At 40.9% G+C, this 13,198-nt stretch overlaps 1 protein-coding gene across 1 annotated transcript in view; it reads left to right on the top strand.

The window, feature by feature from the left end:
- LOC106641589 (uncharacterized) overlaps window positions 1–7,855 on the top strand; it is a 59,785-nt gene extending 51,930 nt beyond the window's left edge. Inside the window, exons 4-8 of the mRNA XM_014356060.2 lie at window positions 1,689–1,874; window positions 5,248–5,437; window positions 6,878–7,182; window positions 7,246–7,467; window positions 7,538–7,855. Of these exons, the coding sequence (XP_014211546.2) occupies window positions 1,689–1,874; window positions 5,248–5,437; window positions 6,878–7,182; window positions 7,246–7,467; window positions 7,538–7,783 (1,149 nt within the window). The 3' untranslated portion in view covers window positions 7,784–7,855. The remainder of the gene's footprint in view (window positions 1–1,688; window positions 1,875–5,247; window positions 5,438–6,877; window positions 7,183–7,245; window positions 7,468–7,537) is intronic.
- Window positions 7,856–13,198: the final 5,343 nt, after the last annotated feature.

Here is a 13,198-nt window from a genome sequence, read left to right on the forward strand (position 1 = left end):
AAGAAGACAAAGTTACACGAGTCCGCACGAGATGCGAGTTCATGTAGGTGTAGGCAGTGAGCAAAAAAGAAAGCTCAGGAGCCGGGCAAAAGCAATCCATTCATGAATATCCTATTAGGGGCGCTAAGCGCTCTTTAAGAGAACGCGCGGTGCAACTTTCTTATCTCCGCCGCTGCGCTCGGAAACTGTGTATACATAAATATATAGGTACATGTAGAGACGGAGGAGGGGGAAAGGGGTTTGCAAAAAGCAGTCCAGCTGCTGTGCATATAGTTACGTTGTTGTATATGTAAAAGCCGCGGCGCGCTGACCCGGTGTAAATCTGCATCAGTTTGTACGAGTCTGCAGGCCAGGGGATCTAAAATTCGAGGGAAAACAAACTGCTTAACCTCGGCATGGGGGGTTGCAGACTCGTTCCCTCTCGCTGGACGTCCTCTATATTGCGTGGGCTGCCATCCAAGTTACTAGGTACACGAACAAAAGGCGAAGCATCGATTTTGATGGACAAGAAAAGGAGAGAGAGAAGATTGCACTTTTGTGCTCGTTTGTGCGAGAGAGTCGCAAAAAGGGAGGTGGAAGAAAATCTCTCTTTGTCGCTGCGTCCTGGGTTTCCTATACTCTCGGCAAAAGCAGCAGAGATATAGGATCGAGCTCCATTTCTGTTTTTGCGATAGGTTTACCGCACGTGTGCGTCTATACACGCAGAAAAGGATTACAGGAATTTTTACCGTAAAAGCAACGGTAATCCTGTGATAATTTGTCATTACGTAAATTTTTACCGTAGATGTTCATGAATTTTTACCGTAGTTTACAGTAATTTTTATGCTAACTGTAAAATTTATCCAAAATTCACTATAATTTTTACTGTACGGCAACGGTAAAATTTCCCCTGAAAGGGCATATATAGCTATAGGCTGTAGGGGAAGGCCGAACACATTATCAGTTGTCTGCTAAAGCGCGGACTAACCTACAAATTGTAGACCTGTACGGATATTTGCATTAATAGAATTGGTACTTAACGAATTGTTGGACACATGATGCAGTACTACTTCGCTTATAGTCATTTATAAAAGATACCCGTACTTTCATCTATACGTTGATTTCGGTAATACATATAGACATCTGGTCAGCCCTTCTCTACAGCCCACGTGATCCTGCAGCCTATAGCTATATGCACTTTCAGGGGAAATTTTACCGTTGCAGTACAGTAAAAATTATAGTGAATTTTGGATAAATTTTACAGTTACCAAAAAAATTACTGTAAACTACGGTAAAAATTTACGTAATGACAAATTATCACAGGATTACCGTTGCTTTTACGGTAAAAATTCCTGTAATTCTTTTCTGCGTGTACCTATATAAGTTACCAACTACGAGAAAAGCCCTTTACACACGTACGGCGCGTACATAAAAATCCAGGCGGCACTTGGGTATAAGGTACCGAGCGCACCCCCATCCCCGACAAAAGCCCCTCTGGCTTGTCCAATGTCCCCCCAAACGGTACCACTAAGTGTGTCTACGTCCATTTGTTCGAAACGTACTTTTCAGCGCCGTCTCCTTTTCTACTCCTGATGTATAAAAGCGATATTTTTTTTTTTTGTTATATTTGACCGTATTCTCGACGATGAAAGAAATGTTGATGCTTGACGAAAAATCGTAAAAAAACGTCCCTCTCTGTTTTATTCCAGCTGGCTAATGGTATACGACCGCACTACTGCGACTCGATGATGCAGGGAGCCCAGGGCCTCGACGCGGGGACCGTCACGTACGCCTCGGACGCGAGTGGAAGCCACACGAGCAAAAGCACCAATGGCAACATAATCACCCTGACCCTCAAGAACAATCACCTCATCGTCGAAACGGAGGAGCGAGCGGTGAGGTTATCCTTTTCTTTTTTTACCATATAGTTATGCGTCACAACAGTGTTGACGGGACAATCATTCAAATTTCCGATCATCCCGCGACGACGCTTTTTTTCCCCCACCCCTCGACCCCCGGTGCACCACAGCTCGGACGTTTCGTCAAAATGGATATGCAAATTTATGCGAGCGCTAAAGTACCATTTGCGCGCTCATGTTTATGCATATGGGCGCGTTGTGATTGCTAATCCCAAGTGCTAGTCGAGAAGTCGCGGATTTCGCGAAAACCAGGTGAAAAAGTTAACGAGAGAAGGGAGTGCGCGCGCCAGGAGTTCCGAGGCGTCGAATCAAGAAATAGAAATAATCCTGTCGCGACTCTTCGGATCAGGACCGAGTTGATGTGGTGTCGGGTGTATAAACGGGAGGGGATCAGGCAAAGCTTGTCACAATCGTCAGAGACACGCGAGAGGAATCCTCGTGGTTGGAGCGAAATAACGAGGAAGCGCTACCGTGCGTATAGCATTGCCGAGTGAGCTCAAGTTGGGTAATACTTGTGTGCACGACGTGGTATCGAAAAAAAAAAAAAAAAAAAAAAAAAAAAAAAAAAAAAAAAATCAAGTCTTTAAAAGTAAATTATTTCGTAGAGCCTCCATGTACACGGTATACCTGTTTCATCGCGTGGCTGAGACGATACTCCTCCCGGGCGACGAGATGAATCCAGGGGATGTTAAGTAAAAACAAAAAAAAAGAACGGGGAGGGTAAGAATAAAGGGAATTAGAGAGTATCCAAGGCGTAGCATCTTAACGCTAATCTCTTTACTGCTCCATAGGGGCTTTATATATAAATACACAAGAAACAAACAAACGGGCGGGTAGCTCGAGCTGATGTTGTGTTGTCTTAAAGGAGCGAGGAACTGCAGAGCCGAGACCGGGGGGAAGAAAAGGAAAGAAAAAAAAAGGGGTGGCGGGGAGGTCTGGAAAAGATTTACTCGGCCGAGTGAAGAATGGGAGCGAAACTGCGGCGGAGCTTGAACACGGAGGCTGGGGAAAGGAGGAAAAAGCAAAACGGGAGGCGAAATGAGAATAGACGGGGCGCGCTACCAACGTCCGGCTGAGCATTGTTAGCAGAGAGAGGGTGGGTGCACGTACACAGGGCTCCTTTGCACCCCCTCCTTCCGTCGCCACACCCTCATTCGCACGCGCGCGCGCACATACGTAATTATTAGAGCTTTGGAGCCCACGGGATCGAGCTTTCTGGTATATGTATATACAGCTCCGACTCCGAGGCCGGAGGTCACAGTTGGCCTACATGTGCTTGCGTGTCCTACTCACTCTCGACTTTCCACTCTTTGCATCCCCCTGACCCTTTGCCCGAAGCTACGGAGCTTGGCTAAAAACTCGACTTTCCTTTCCGACCAGGGATCTGATTGTGCTAATCGGGGAGCGAAACTTTGTCTGTCGTGTGTCCTCCGACGTGTCATGGCAATTAAAAATTCTACTCTGTTTTAATTGACACGTCTACTCGATGGATTGAAAACGGACATCGTTTCGTGTCTTTCAAACGCAAAAGTTGCATTATTTTTTTTCGTGAAACAATTAAAAATTCAATGAAATTTTAATGTTTACCATCAGTTCTTTACAAAGAAAATTTATAAGGTATTTGAATTATTTCATTTTGCGATTGGATATTAACATCCGATTTATCAACAAATGACTTTTTTCATGAAAATTTAATTTTTTTTTACAATTCTCTAAACAATAAAATGAACGTTTTATTGCTCTATTTAATAAAGTTATAGAAAGTAATGGCTAGGTCATTTACATTTCAAATTTGATATCAAAATTAGAAATCCATTCCAATTCAAAACAATGGAATATCAACTATTGAATCATTCCATATCTCCATATCTTGCAATATGATTTTACTCTACGGGCACAAGCAATAAAATTACAATCTTACATGTCATCGATAAGATTCTTTTTTATAACTGCAGAGTAATTATGCAACACATTTTTAACTTTTATTTTTATAGGCTTTATAACATTAGCATATACTTTTTATTCTACAAAGTAGATACTCATTTACATGCGTCAAGGGTAGTTTTTTTTTAATTTCTAACTAAAACATCAAACTAAATTTTCTTTTAAAAGTTTCTGTTTTACCTGAACAGACATACTGTAAATTTTATTTTCAAATATACTTACTTAAATTGAATAGATTACGGTCAAATGTTATGCACTCGCGAGTGATCAACTAGAATGAGTAATTTAAATAACATAAATTGGATGATTACTTTGTTATGTTGTTAGAAAAATCTTATACCCAATTCGTTAGTCTTCAATGGGTTTCATCTCCTTGTTTCTCGAGTGCAATGAATGAAACGTGATATACCAAAACCCGTGATACTAACGGAGCGAGGCGTGCATCACCAGTGCTCTTTCGAGTAACGAAAAAAGAAAAAGGGGGAGGTGGGTTTATTCCGACAGTAAAAAGTAGAGCAAGACTCGCGAGACGCGCGCCCCGGCGGCCTATTTTCTCCCGAAAGGCCGAGATTTTCATTATCGGTGAAAAATAAAATTTTCCCTCCAACATCCACGTACATTAGTTGAGTGATTTTTTCGTTTACTCGATGCTTTCATCTTTTCTATTCGTCCTCCTAATTTTCATCTCGTCTCGTGATTTATTTGCCTTTTTCAACCTTTTTTTCAATGGTTCTTCTTTGCGAACAGATTAACGAAGATTGAAAAATGGAAATAAAATCTTCGTATATACCCGCGATAAATGCGGGGATGCTGTTGCAACAATAATGATAAAAATACTTAAGTATTTAAAAAAAACAAAAAAGGGCAAACGAGCTCTCTTTTTGCCCGCGACAACGTAGAAAGGAGTAAGAAAAAAAAAAAAAAAAAACAGGGAGCAGAGAGCAGACTCTGTCTCAATTAAGCGCGCGGTAGAATGGAGGGGTCGTTTTTTTTTCCTCCTTCCTCCTGCTTTATAAAAGCCAGGGCTGGCGGTGTAGAACGAATGGCCATTCCTCAAGACGATGGAGGGCAAAGAACGGCTCATTGGGTAGCCTCGAGGTCTATTTCCCTTACAGGAAGCGCCGCAGATTAGCACCGCGGGAGCCGCGGCTATGACGGAGGAGAGAAAAATCACAGGGTAATTGGACCTCCCTCCTCCGCGAGGCGTCGTTGTTAATCATAAAAGTGAAAATTAGATGCGCTGCTCTTGTTATAATGATCACAGCAGATTTCGTTTTCCTTTGGAGATTTCCCTTGAGGCGGATCGATATCCCGAAAATCTAATCAATAGCTCCGTGATAAGGGGCGTAAGGGCTATTTTATGGAAGTATGAAAAAATGACGGGGAAATTTCAATGCTCTTGCAGGTGACCATGGAAGATTCGAGAGGCAGAAAGTTTCAGGACAACGGGTGCTCGGTGATCGTCGAGGTGCCACCAAGCTACGGTAGAGAAGAAACCGCGGGTAGTGCAGAGTCGAACGATGACATTGACGCCCAAGTGACCGATCAGCAGGCCCTGGTTCATCGCGAGGAAATATCCGAGGATCGTCGCTGCGGTAATTGACATCTTTTTTTTTCCTTACCGTACAATCAAACGTTCCGTAGGGGTTGGACTCTGTGTCGTCAGGATATTATATAATATTCTCTTGGATGCATAAACTATCGCGCAGAAAGTATTAAAAATCGAATATGACACCGTTTTGAGAGTAAAAATCGGGAACAACATAATTGGATGATGGAGATAAAAATAAAAAATTAATGATTCGCAGAAAGACGAAATGTAAAATAGAACGATAACTCTTACATAAATCTAACTATTCATCATCTAAAATATTCTGTGAAATACAGCATCCACTTAGGGAGTAATCGACATTTTCCATGATAATATCCATATACTACTCCAACAAAGTATAAAAAAAAAAATCAACTCGACCAGTTCAGTGTCAAAGAGTAAAGAACAAATCGTGCCCAACGAGCAGTAAGCAGCTGTTGCAATTTTCTCGGTTGTTCTGCAGAGAGAGCACCACAAATGCTATCACGGAGGGGGGGGGGCAGTCGATGCGCGAGAAAGAAAGAAAAAAAAAACAAAACGAACCCTCGAAGCATAAATACACAAAGAAGCCGAGTCGTTTCGTTTTCATCTATCATCGTCGTCGGAAACGCGTGGCAAATTCTTCGCTCTCGGGAGTAACGGTAATCGACGCTCGCGGAATGCCAGCTGAGGAAAAAAAGAGGGAGCTCCCTTTCTCGGGGCTCTCTCTCTCTCTCTCCCTATGCATGTATAGGTATATACGATGGCTCGGCTACGTGGTTGTGAGAGGAGGCCAGAGGTATAGGGAGCACATCGAGGGGGCGAGAACTGAAGGCGCAGCGGAGGAGCCCCGCACGTTTATATACATGTATACACAAGCGGGAGCTGCCTGATGCTGCGGATGCTGCCTGACCCAGTTTTAGAGCTGTGGACGCGTCACACGCACGCACACGAAGACGTAGGTTGTTCGGTGCTACTTAGTTTCCGCACCAGCTCGTCGGAAAGTAGCGCACACCCAGCCGAACTTGGCGATGTATTTATAGCAAAAATTGCAGCGGCTTGTAACACAAGCCACTCCTTCCTTTTTCTCGCAACGTTTAAATATATACACGCACATGTACCTATATATAGGTATGGCTTACGCATTTTTACATCGTGTGTGTGTGTGTGTTACGCGCTTCGGAAGTTCCTGGGATCCTTGACCCCCTTGTCCCTTTTCCTCTGCACAGAGAAATATGTCACCCGAAAAATTCCATCGCCTTGCATTATTTGTTTGCAAATTGCATTGACAAATAAACGATTCGCCTGAAAAGTGCGAAAGGGTGTTTGTATCTATCGTACATTGATTTTGTTATGTTTAAAATTGTTTGCTCTGCACAGCACTCTTGCGTTATTTTTTAAAAAATCATTCAGTGACAAAATAAGGCAAAAAACAACCAATGCACGATCCCAACCTGCGTTTCAGACTTTGACAAGTCAAAGCTGTTCGGCAGCACCAACACCGGACTGTCCCAGTCGGACCTCTCGATCTGCAGCCAGGGCTCCGTGAACCCCAGCTACAGATACGGCAACCAGCTGGAGTACGAGGCCGACTCCTTCGGCTACTCGGCGATGTACGGAGCCGGTGGTAGCGGCACCAGCAAGCCACAGACCAGCAACGGCAGCGCCACCCTACTGAAGCCCGAGGTGGCCTCGGGCACCACCAAGTGGGTCGAGTTCGACAGGTCACCCGACACCGAGGCAACACCTCCAACCAAAGACCCCAGAAACGTAAGTTAAAAATCAGAGCCCCACGAGCGTTCCGACTCCATATAACGCAATTGGGGTTACCAGGACTCGACGGAGCCGCAACAGCAGCTGAACGGTACGGCGCCGAACGATCTTCTTCTGGCAGTCGAGGTGGGCTCGGGTAGCACCAAGCCAGTGATAACCGGGGCCATCCTCAAGGACGAGGCGAGCCTTCAGGAGGAGACGTTCCAGGAGCAGCAGCGCAAACTCGGCAACGGCACCCTCACGCCCGAACGCCCCGCCACGGAGGACGGGACGCCCACCCTCGTGAGTACACGATACACACCTCGCGGGTAACCCCAATGAAGGTATACATGTATGGACCCATTGTTTGTAGCCGGAGTCGAGGAACGGCGACGCGGGGACGAGGCAGGAGGGCAGCACCTTTGGGCCGGGCCACAAGCGCTCGGGCAGCATACCACCCCGGCTGATAGAGGAGGGCCTCGAGCCCGAGTGCAGGAAGCACCTCGACATCTACAGCCAGATAAAGACGAGCACAAAGGGCATGCTGGTGGGGCTGAGCCCCAAGTTCGAGCTGCTCGAGAACGAGGCCAGCCCCGTCGACGACAAGGAAGCGAGTTAATCCGTCCTCGGTCGCCCCACCTGCTCTCGATGCGACTGACGTTATCATTTAACGTACCCCCCTATACTATTATTAAATTGCTCCTCTTTGTTTTTTTTGTTTTTTGTTTTCGTTTCGGCTGAAAAGTCGCATGTCATGTACTCGCGCGTGAAATTACGATTCGACGGGCGTCTGAAAGTCGAGGCTTGTACAGAGTTGGGCGAGTGGAAGGAAGAAAATGGATACACGGAGGAAGGGTCTAGACCATCTAGCCGGGAATTAGATATTAGGGAGCAAATGGCTGCGGGCCGGAGCTTTTGCTGTTTCAGCCGTAACGACACTCGGTAGAAAGTTATAATGGAAGTACCCGCTATTATATATACACAGATTCGCGCGACGGTGGGAAATATGTGCCAGGGTTGTTTCGATGCTGTACCTCAAATTGGGGAGCGTAGGGGGATGAAACTTGTAGTCGAGAGCATATACGCGTTGTGTGCCCGACCACTTTGGACCTCAATCACGCATCACGGGCTTAACGCGTGTCCGGAGGTGAGCGAGCTTGGAATTCGGGAAGCTGGTATAGGTAGCTGCTCGATATGAGAATTTCAGGCTGGGCTCGACTTTTGATGGAAACTCGAGATTATATATCGGTGTGGAGGCTGGGCTCAAAAAAAGTCTCAAGGTCTTTTGAAAATTGACGTGGTTGTTGTGTTGCGTGATACTGATTCTAAATTGATTTTTGTATATCTTCCGTGTTTTTCGTCAACTATTCGTGAAACTTCAGACAGATTTTATGCGAATTTTGTGAATCTGTTCAAAGTTTCGTAATTTTCAATTACAACTCGCTTGGTTAACCGATTACCAGGAAAATAACTAAGATTTTACGTATAATTTTTCGTCCAAGTATCATTTGTGTACTGATTGAATCGTAACAAGCTAACAGAAAAGTAAAACATTGTAAAACTTATGTAAATACATGCAAATAAATTCATCGTGTGAAATGTTCTCGTCTGCATTTTTACCAACAGGAGCATCAAAAACACAACTGATGATCAAAAGTACTTCTTAAAAAAAAAAGAAAAAGAAAAAAAAAAAAAAAACCCTACGTGAGAGGTTTCGTTGAAAATCAAAAAAATCTTGAACTCATGATTTATAAATATCTTACACGACTATTTATACGTTTTGAAGTTACATTTTTTAGTGACTCAGTGTAGTGAAAAAGAAAATTTTGTAATTACCTGTAGTATCCATGTTGGATGTTAAACTAAATAGATATGCGAATTTGTCGTAAATAATTTTTATGAAATTACAAAACAAATCAACAGTACTCTTTCGTGTGGTTGAAATAGCGATCAATATGATTTGTATGAATTTTTTTCAATTTAAAAAAATATGTGTATGCATTTCTTAAGATAAACTATCAAAAAAAGATCAATAATTACAATGAATGATAGTGAAAATAATACATCAAAAACCTCAAGCTGTATCAGATTAAAGTACCAAAAAATAAACCGTAAATTCAATCTTGAATTTTTTTACGTTTTAGTAGCACTAATTAGTTTAAAAAAATGCTTTAGATATTTTTGCAAGGTATGAAGTAGAAGGTAATTACCACCCATTTGTTTTTAACAAGTACAATGTGCTGCTCATAACTTTACTTGGAAGATGATAATAGTTCCTTGAATTAAAGAAATATGAAATTGTGCTAAATTAACTTGGTGCGAAGACTTGAAAAATACATTTATCATCAGATTTTTATGTAAGCACAATAATAACACGATGTGATATTAATTTTTCAGATTTTATATGCTTACGTTGAATGTTACTAAATATTACCGATTGCTGTTACCATTATGATGTTATCTAAAGATGGATTCAAAACATGTGATTACAATATTAATGATTGTACAAAAATAATCTATATTATTTGCTCTACCAATCAAATGTTGGTTTTATTTATATGTTTACGAATATATGTTATAAAATTTTTAAGAGATCAAGACTTTTCATTGCAGTTATTTAATTTCAAATATACTTGATTGCAGTTGTAACTCTGTAAATAAATAATGTTACTTGATCAGATAATATAGTAGGTATATAAAAAAAAGGAAGCAACGAACGTCATGATAAATTTGATCGTATGAAAAACGTTAAATTTCTTTTCTTTCCGTCCTCAAAATGCTTGAAAATAAAGTTAGAGCGTTAAGCTACCCAAATAATAATGGTTTGAATATGTATACCAAGGCTGCCCTGTTCAGACCTATTAATGACACAATCTTTAAATAACTATGTACCCCATAAGCTCATTACCCTAAATCTGATTATCTATTCTAGAAAAGTCGAGTCCTAGATCGTAAGTATTTTTAAACCAATCAAAACCATTTAGATAGGATAATTTTGACAAACTGTGTGATTCACCTCTTTGTTAGTGACGGTGAAATGCGCTAATTTTACTCTCGATAACATTTTGTTTAAATCGAGAATGTATTTAAAAAAAAAAAAAACTTTGAGTGTGTTCTAAAAATATACATTAACAATTAATCCATAAATGTAAATTTAGGTAATCATTCAAGAAGGTCCGAGATCTGAGGCGCGGTTGTGTATCCTAATTACTGTTCTCTCTATGGTACTCTATTCTAATCCTCCCATTTCTAAAATAATTGAGAAAAAAATCAAAACACGGCACATTTAGAAATCGTAGTCAACTGAGGTTACAAAAATATGATATAACCGTATTGAATACTTAAAATTCACATTGACAATGTAATTGTAGTGAAATACATAAGTTTAATAATTGTTGTAGATTCACTTCAATTTTTATTTTTTCGTGCACCGTACAAAAATATTATCAATAAATTGCGTCAAATTTTTTTATAACTTTATTTTTTCTGAATAAAAATGGTAAATTTTTTGTACCATACACAAGTATAAAAATTAAGTAAAGAAAAAATTACAACATTTATAATATTTTGTAACCATTTTTGAATAATTTAAACGACATTTATCTATTTGATGGTATTTTGATAACAGATACCTGGTGTAATTATAGACTTACAAATGTGTTTTTCTGATAAAATGTTGATAAAAAAATTTTGCGTGTTTGATATGATATACATGAAAACGTTTAATCGTGATGTCAAACAGATTATTATTTTAGTTGATTGATATTTTTTTGATGATGAATGCAAGTATACATAGGGTTCAGAAATAAAACGACCCGAGATGAAATATACGATTTATGTAATCAGATTTCATATTATTTGTTAAATGTGAAATATTCAACGAAAAATTGTAATTTGGAATAAATAGAATATACGAAACTAATGAACACAGTTACCGCTTTTTTTCAAACCAAATCCAAACATTCCATCCCAATTATTTATTGTTCACTCTACACTTGTCAAGTTGAAAATCTTATTCAACGACATATATTTTTTCAAAATTATTATCTACTAGTGATGAGTTACTTTTTTTTTTTTAATTAAAAACTGTAGACATAGTTGCTCATTTTTTAAAAACTTTTAAAGACCATGTACAATCAAACAAATTCAGCTCACTTCGTGATCAATCGACAATTGTTAGCTCGGAAAAAGCGCCAGCAAACGTACCAAAAAATTTATTGTTGCGAGATGATATTTTATCGGCAAGCGGTAAAATTCTCCGTCAACTGATTGTTGCCAGAAGCCCTTTTTTGTTCGTCGAATCTCACTATAACTTACCCCCAAAAGGTCAGCGACGCAAGCTCCATCTAGCACGGGGTGCAGCAACTAACTGTACACGGTGGTGGTGGTGGTGAGTTGCGGTGCCTGGTGGCAATTTTTTAAAGCTCCCCGCGACTTGCTGAATTATACATGCGTGTTTTTAATTCGGTAATCAATAGTAAAATGCAACCTGCTCGCCCTTCGAGTGGCGTCCCGCACACAGATCTAGCGGGCGCTCATTGGAGCCCCGCTTCGTCTGGGTGGGGCTTGGTTAGCGAATTTTTTTTTTTTTTTTCATCCCCAATTGTGCCGTGCTCGCGCGGACATTGAAAATTATTGACGTTTTATACATATAATTTTAAGTACTTCCAATCGCGTGATTCATTATTGCTCCTATAGGGCCATTATTTTTCGGAAATCTAATTTATAGCTCGGCACTATTTTCAGTACTATCGGTTCTCCGATCAAACAGAGCGGATAATTAAAATTACTGCCTCCGTGAAACATCGTGCTGTAAAATGAAACAAACTTTTTTTTCTGTTTTTTTTTTTCAAACAAAATTATCATTTTGATTGTACGAATATGGTAACGTCGTACGTCTTCAAGGGGATGCGTGAAATTATGTACGACGCATTAATCTTCGATCAACCCGATTCCTGTACTTTCAAATCATGCACACTTCATGATACGATCGATAAAATATTTAACGTAGAGGCAAAATCAATCGAGCGCGTAAAATAGACAAGTGAATAATTCGCTCGTACGAAGGGATTTAAATAAAAAAAAAAAAAAACCTTCAAATATCCAACGTTACTTATGATGAAATACAACGTATGTCTATAATTAAAATCAATAGCGAGAGGTAGACAAAAGCTCGAACAGTTTTACAAGTAACCCGAATTAGCAATGTTGGACGTAATATACGAATTCGGATCTGGTGACAAAAAAGAAGCTTTTCATGTACTATTACATCGTTTTCTAATACCTAAATAATTAATTCCTCACTGTCGGTTGTTGGTGTATTCCAGTAGCGAAAGCACACCCGGGACTAAAAACGTCCCAAAGTTTGGTTCGATTGACCAACCGTACAAGCGAATACGCGTACAGAACAGTACTGCTGCCCATTGAAATAACTCTCAATCATAATAAATTATTAAAACTTACAAGGTAATTGACCTATTTTTTTTTTATTTTTTTTTTTCATATTAACTGATAGAACCAATTATCGGGTCAGTTATGCGCAAGGCTTTCCGAAACCACCTACTCGGTACTTTTCTCCGCAAACTCGTAAAATTTAGGAAAATTTAGGATATTCGAAAAAACACACACACACCTAGAGACGAAAACAGCAGCAATCACCGCAGAAACGGATAAACACGAGGGACTATACACCAGGGAAGGGGTGCCGGGGAAGAAAGGCAAAATCAGATGAAAAGAGAACAAGGATGAGCGAGAAACTCCAAGGGTCGCGGGGGGTTGGAAAGAAGTGTCTCCCCCCACCCGGCTCCGGCACGACATCGTGTAACGAAAAAATCGTATAATTATACTAATGCGCCTGCAGCGTCAACGGCGATACAGTTCGCATCTCCCCCCGTCTCGGGGATGCACCTTCCCCCCCCGCGCAGCCTCGTAATGTCATCGCTACAAACAGCTACACATCCTCCGCGACGCGATACGTATAGGATCCTATACACCCTTCGCACGCGCGCGCGTCTAATTAAGAGAAGCCGTGCAC

The sequence above is a fragment of the Copidosoma floridanum genome, unplaced genomic scaffold (assembly GCF_036245765.1).
Source record: "Copidosoma floridanum isolate Cflo_tuat_1 unplaced genomic scaffold, Cflo_Japanese_pri ptg000030l, whole genome shotgun sequence".
NCBI classification, from domain to species: Eukaryota; Metazoa; Arthropoda; class Insecta; order Hymenoptera; family Encyrtidae; genus Copidosoma; species Copidosoma floridanum.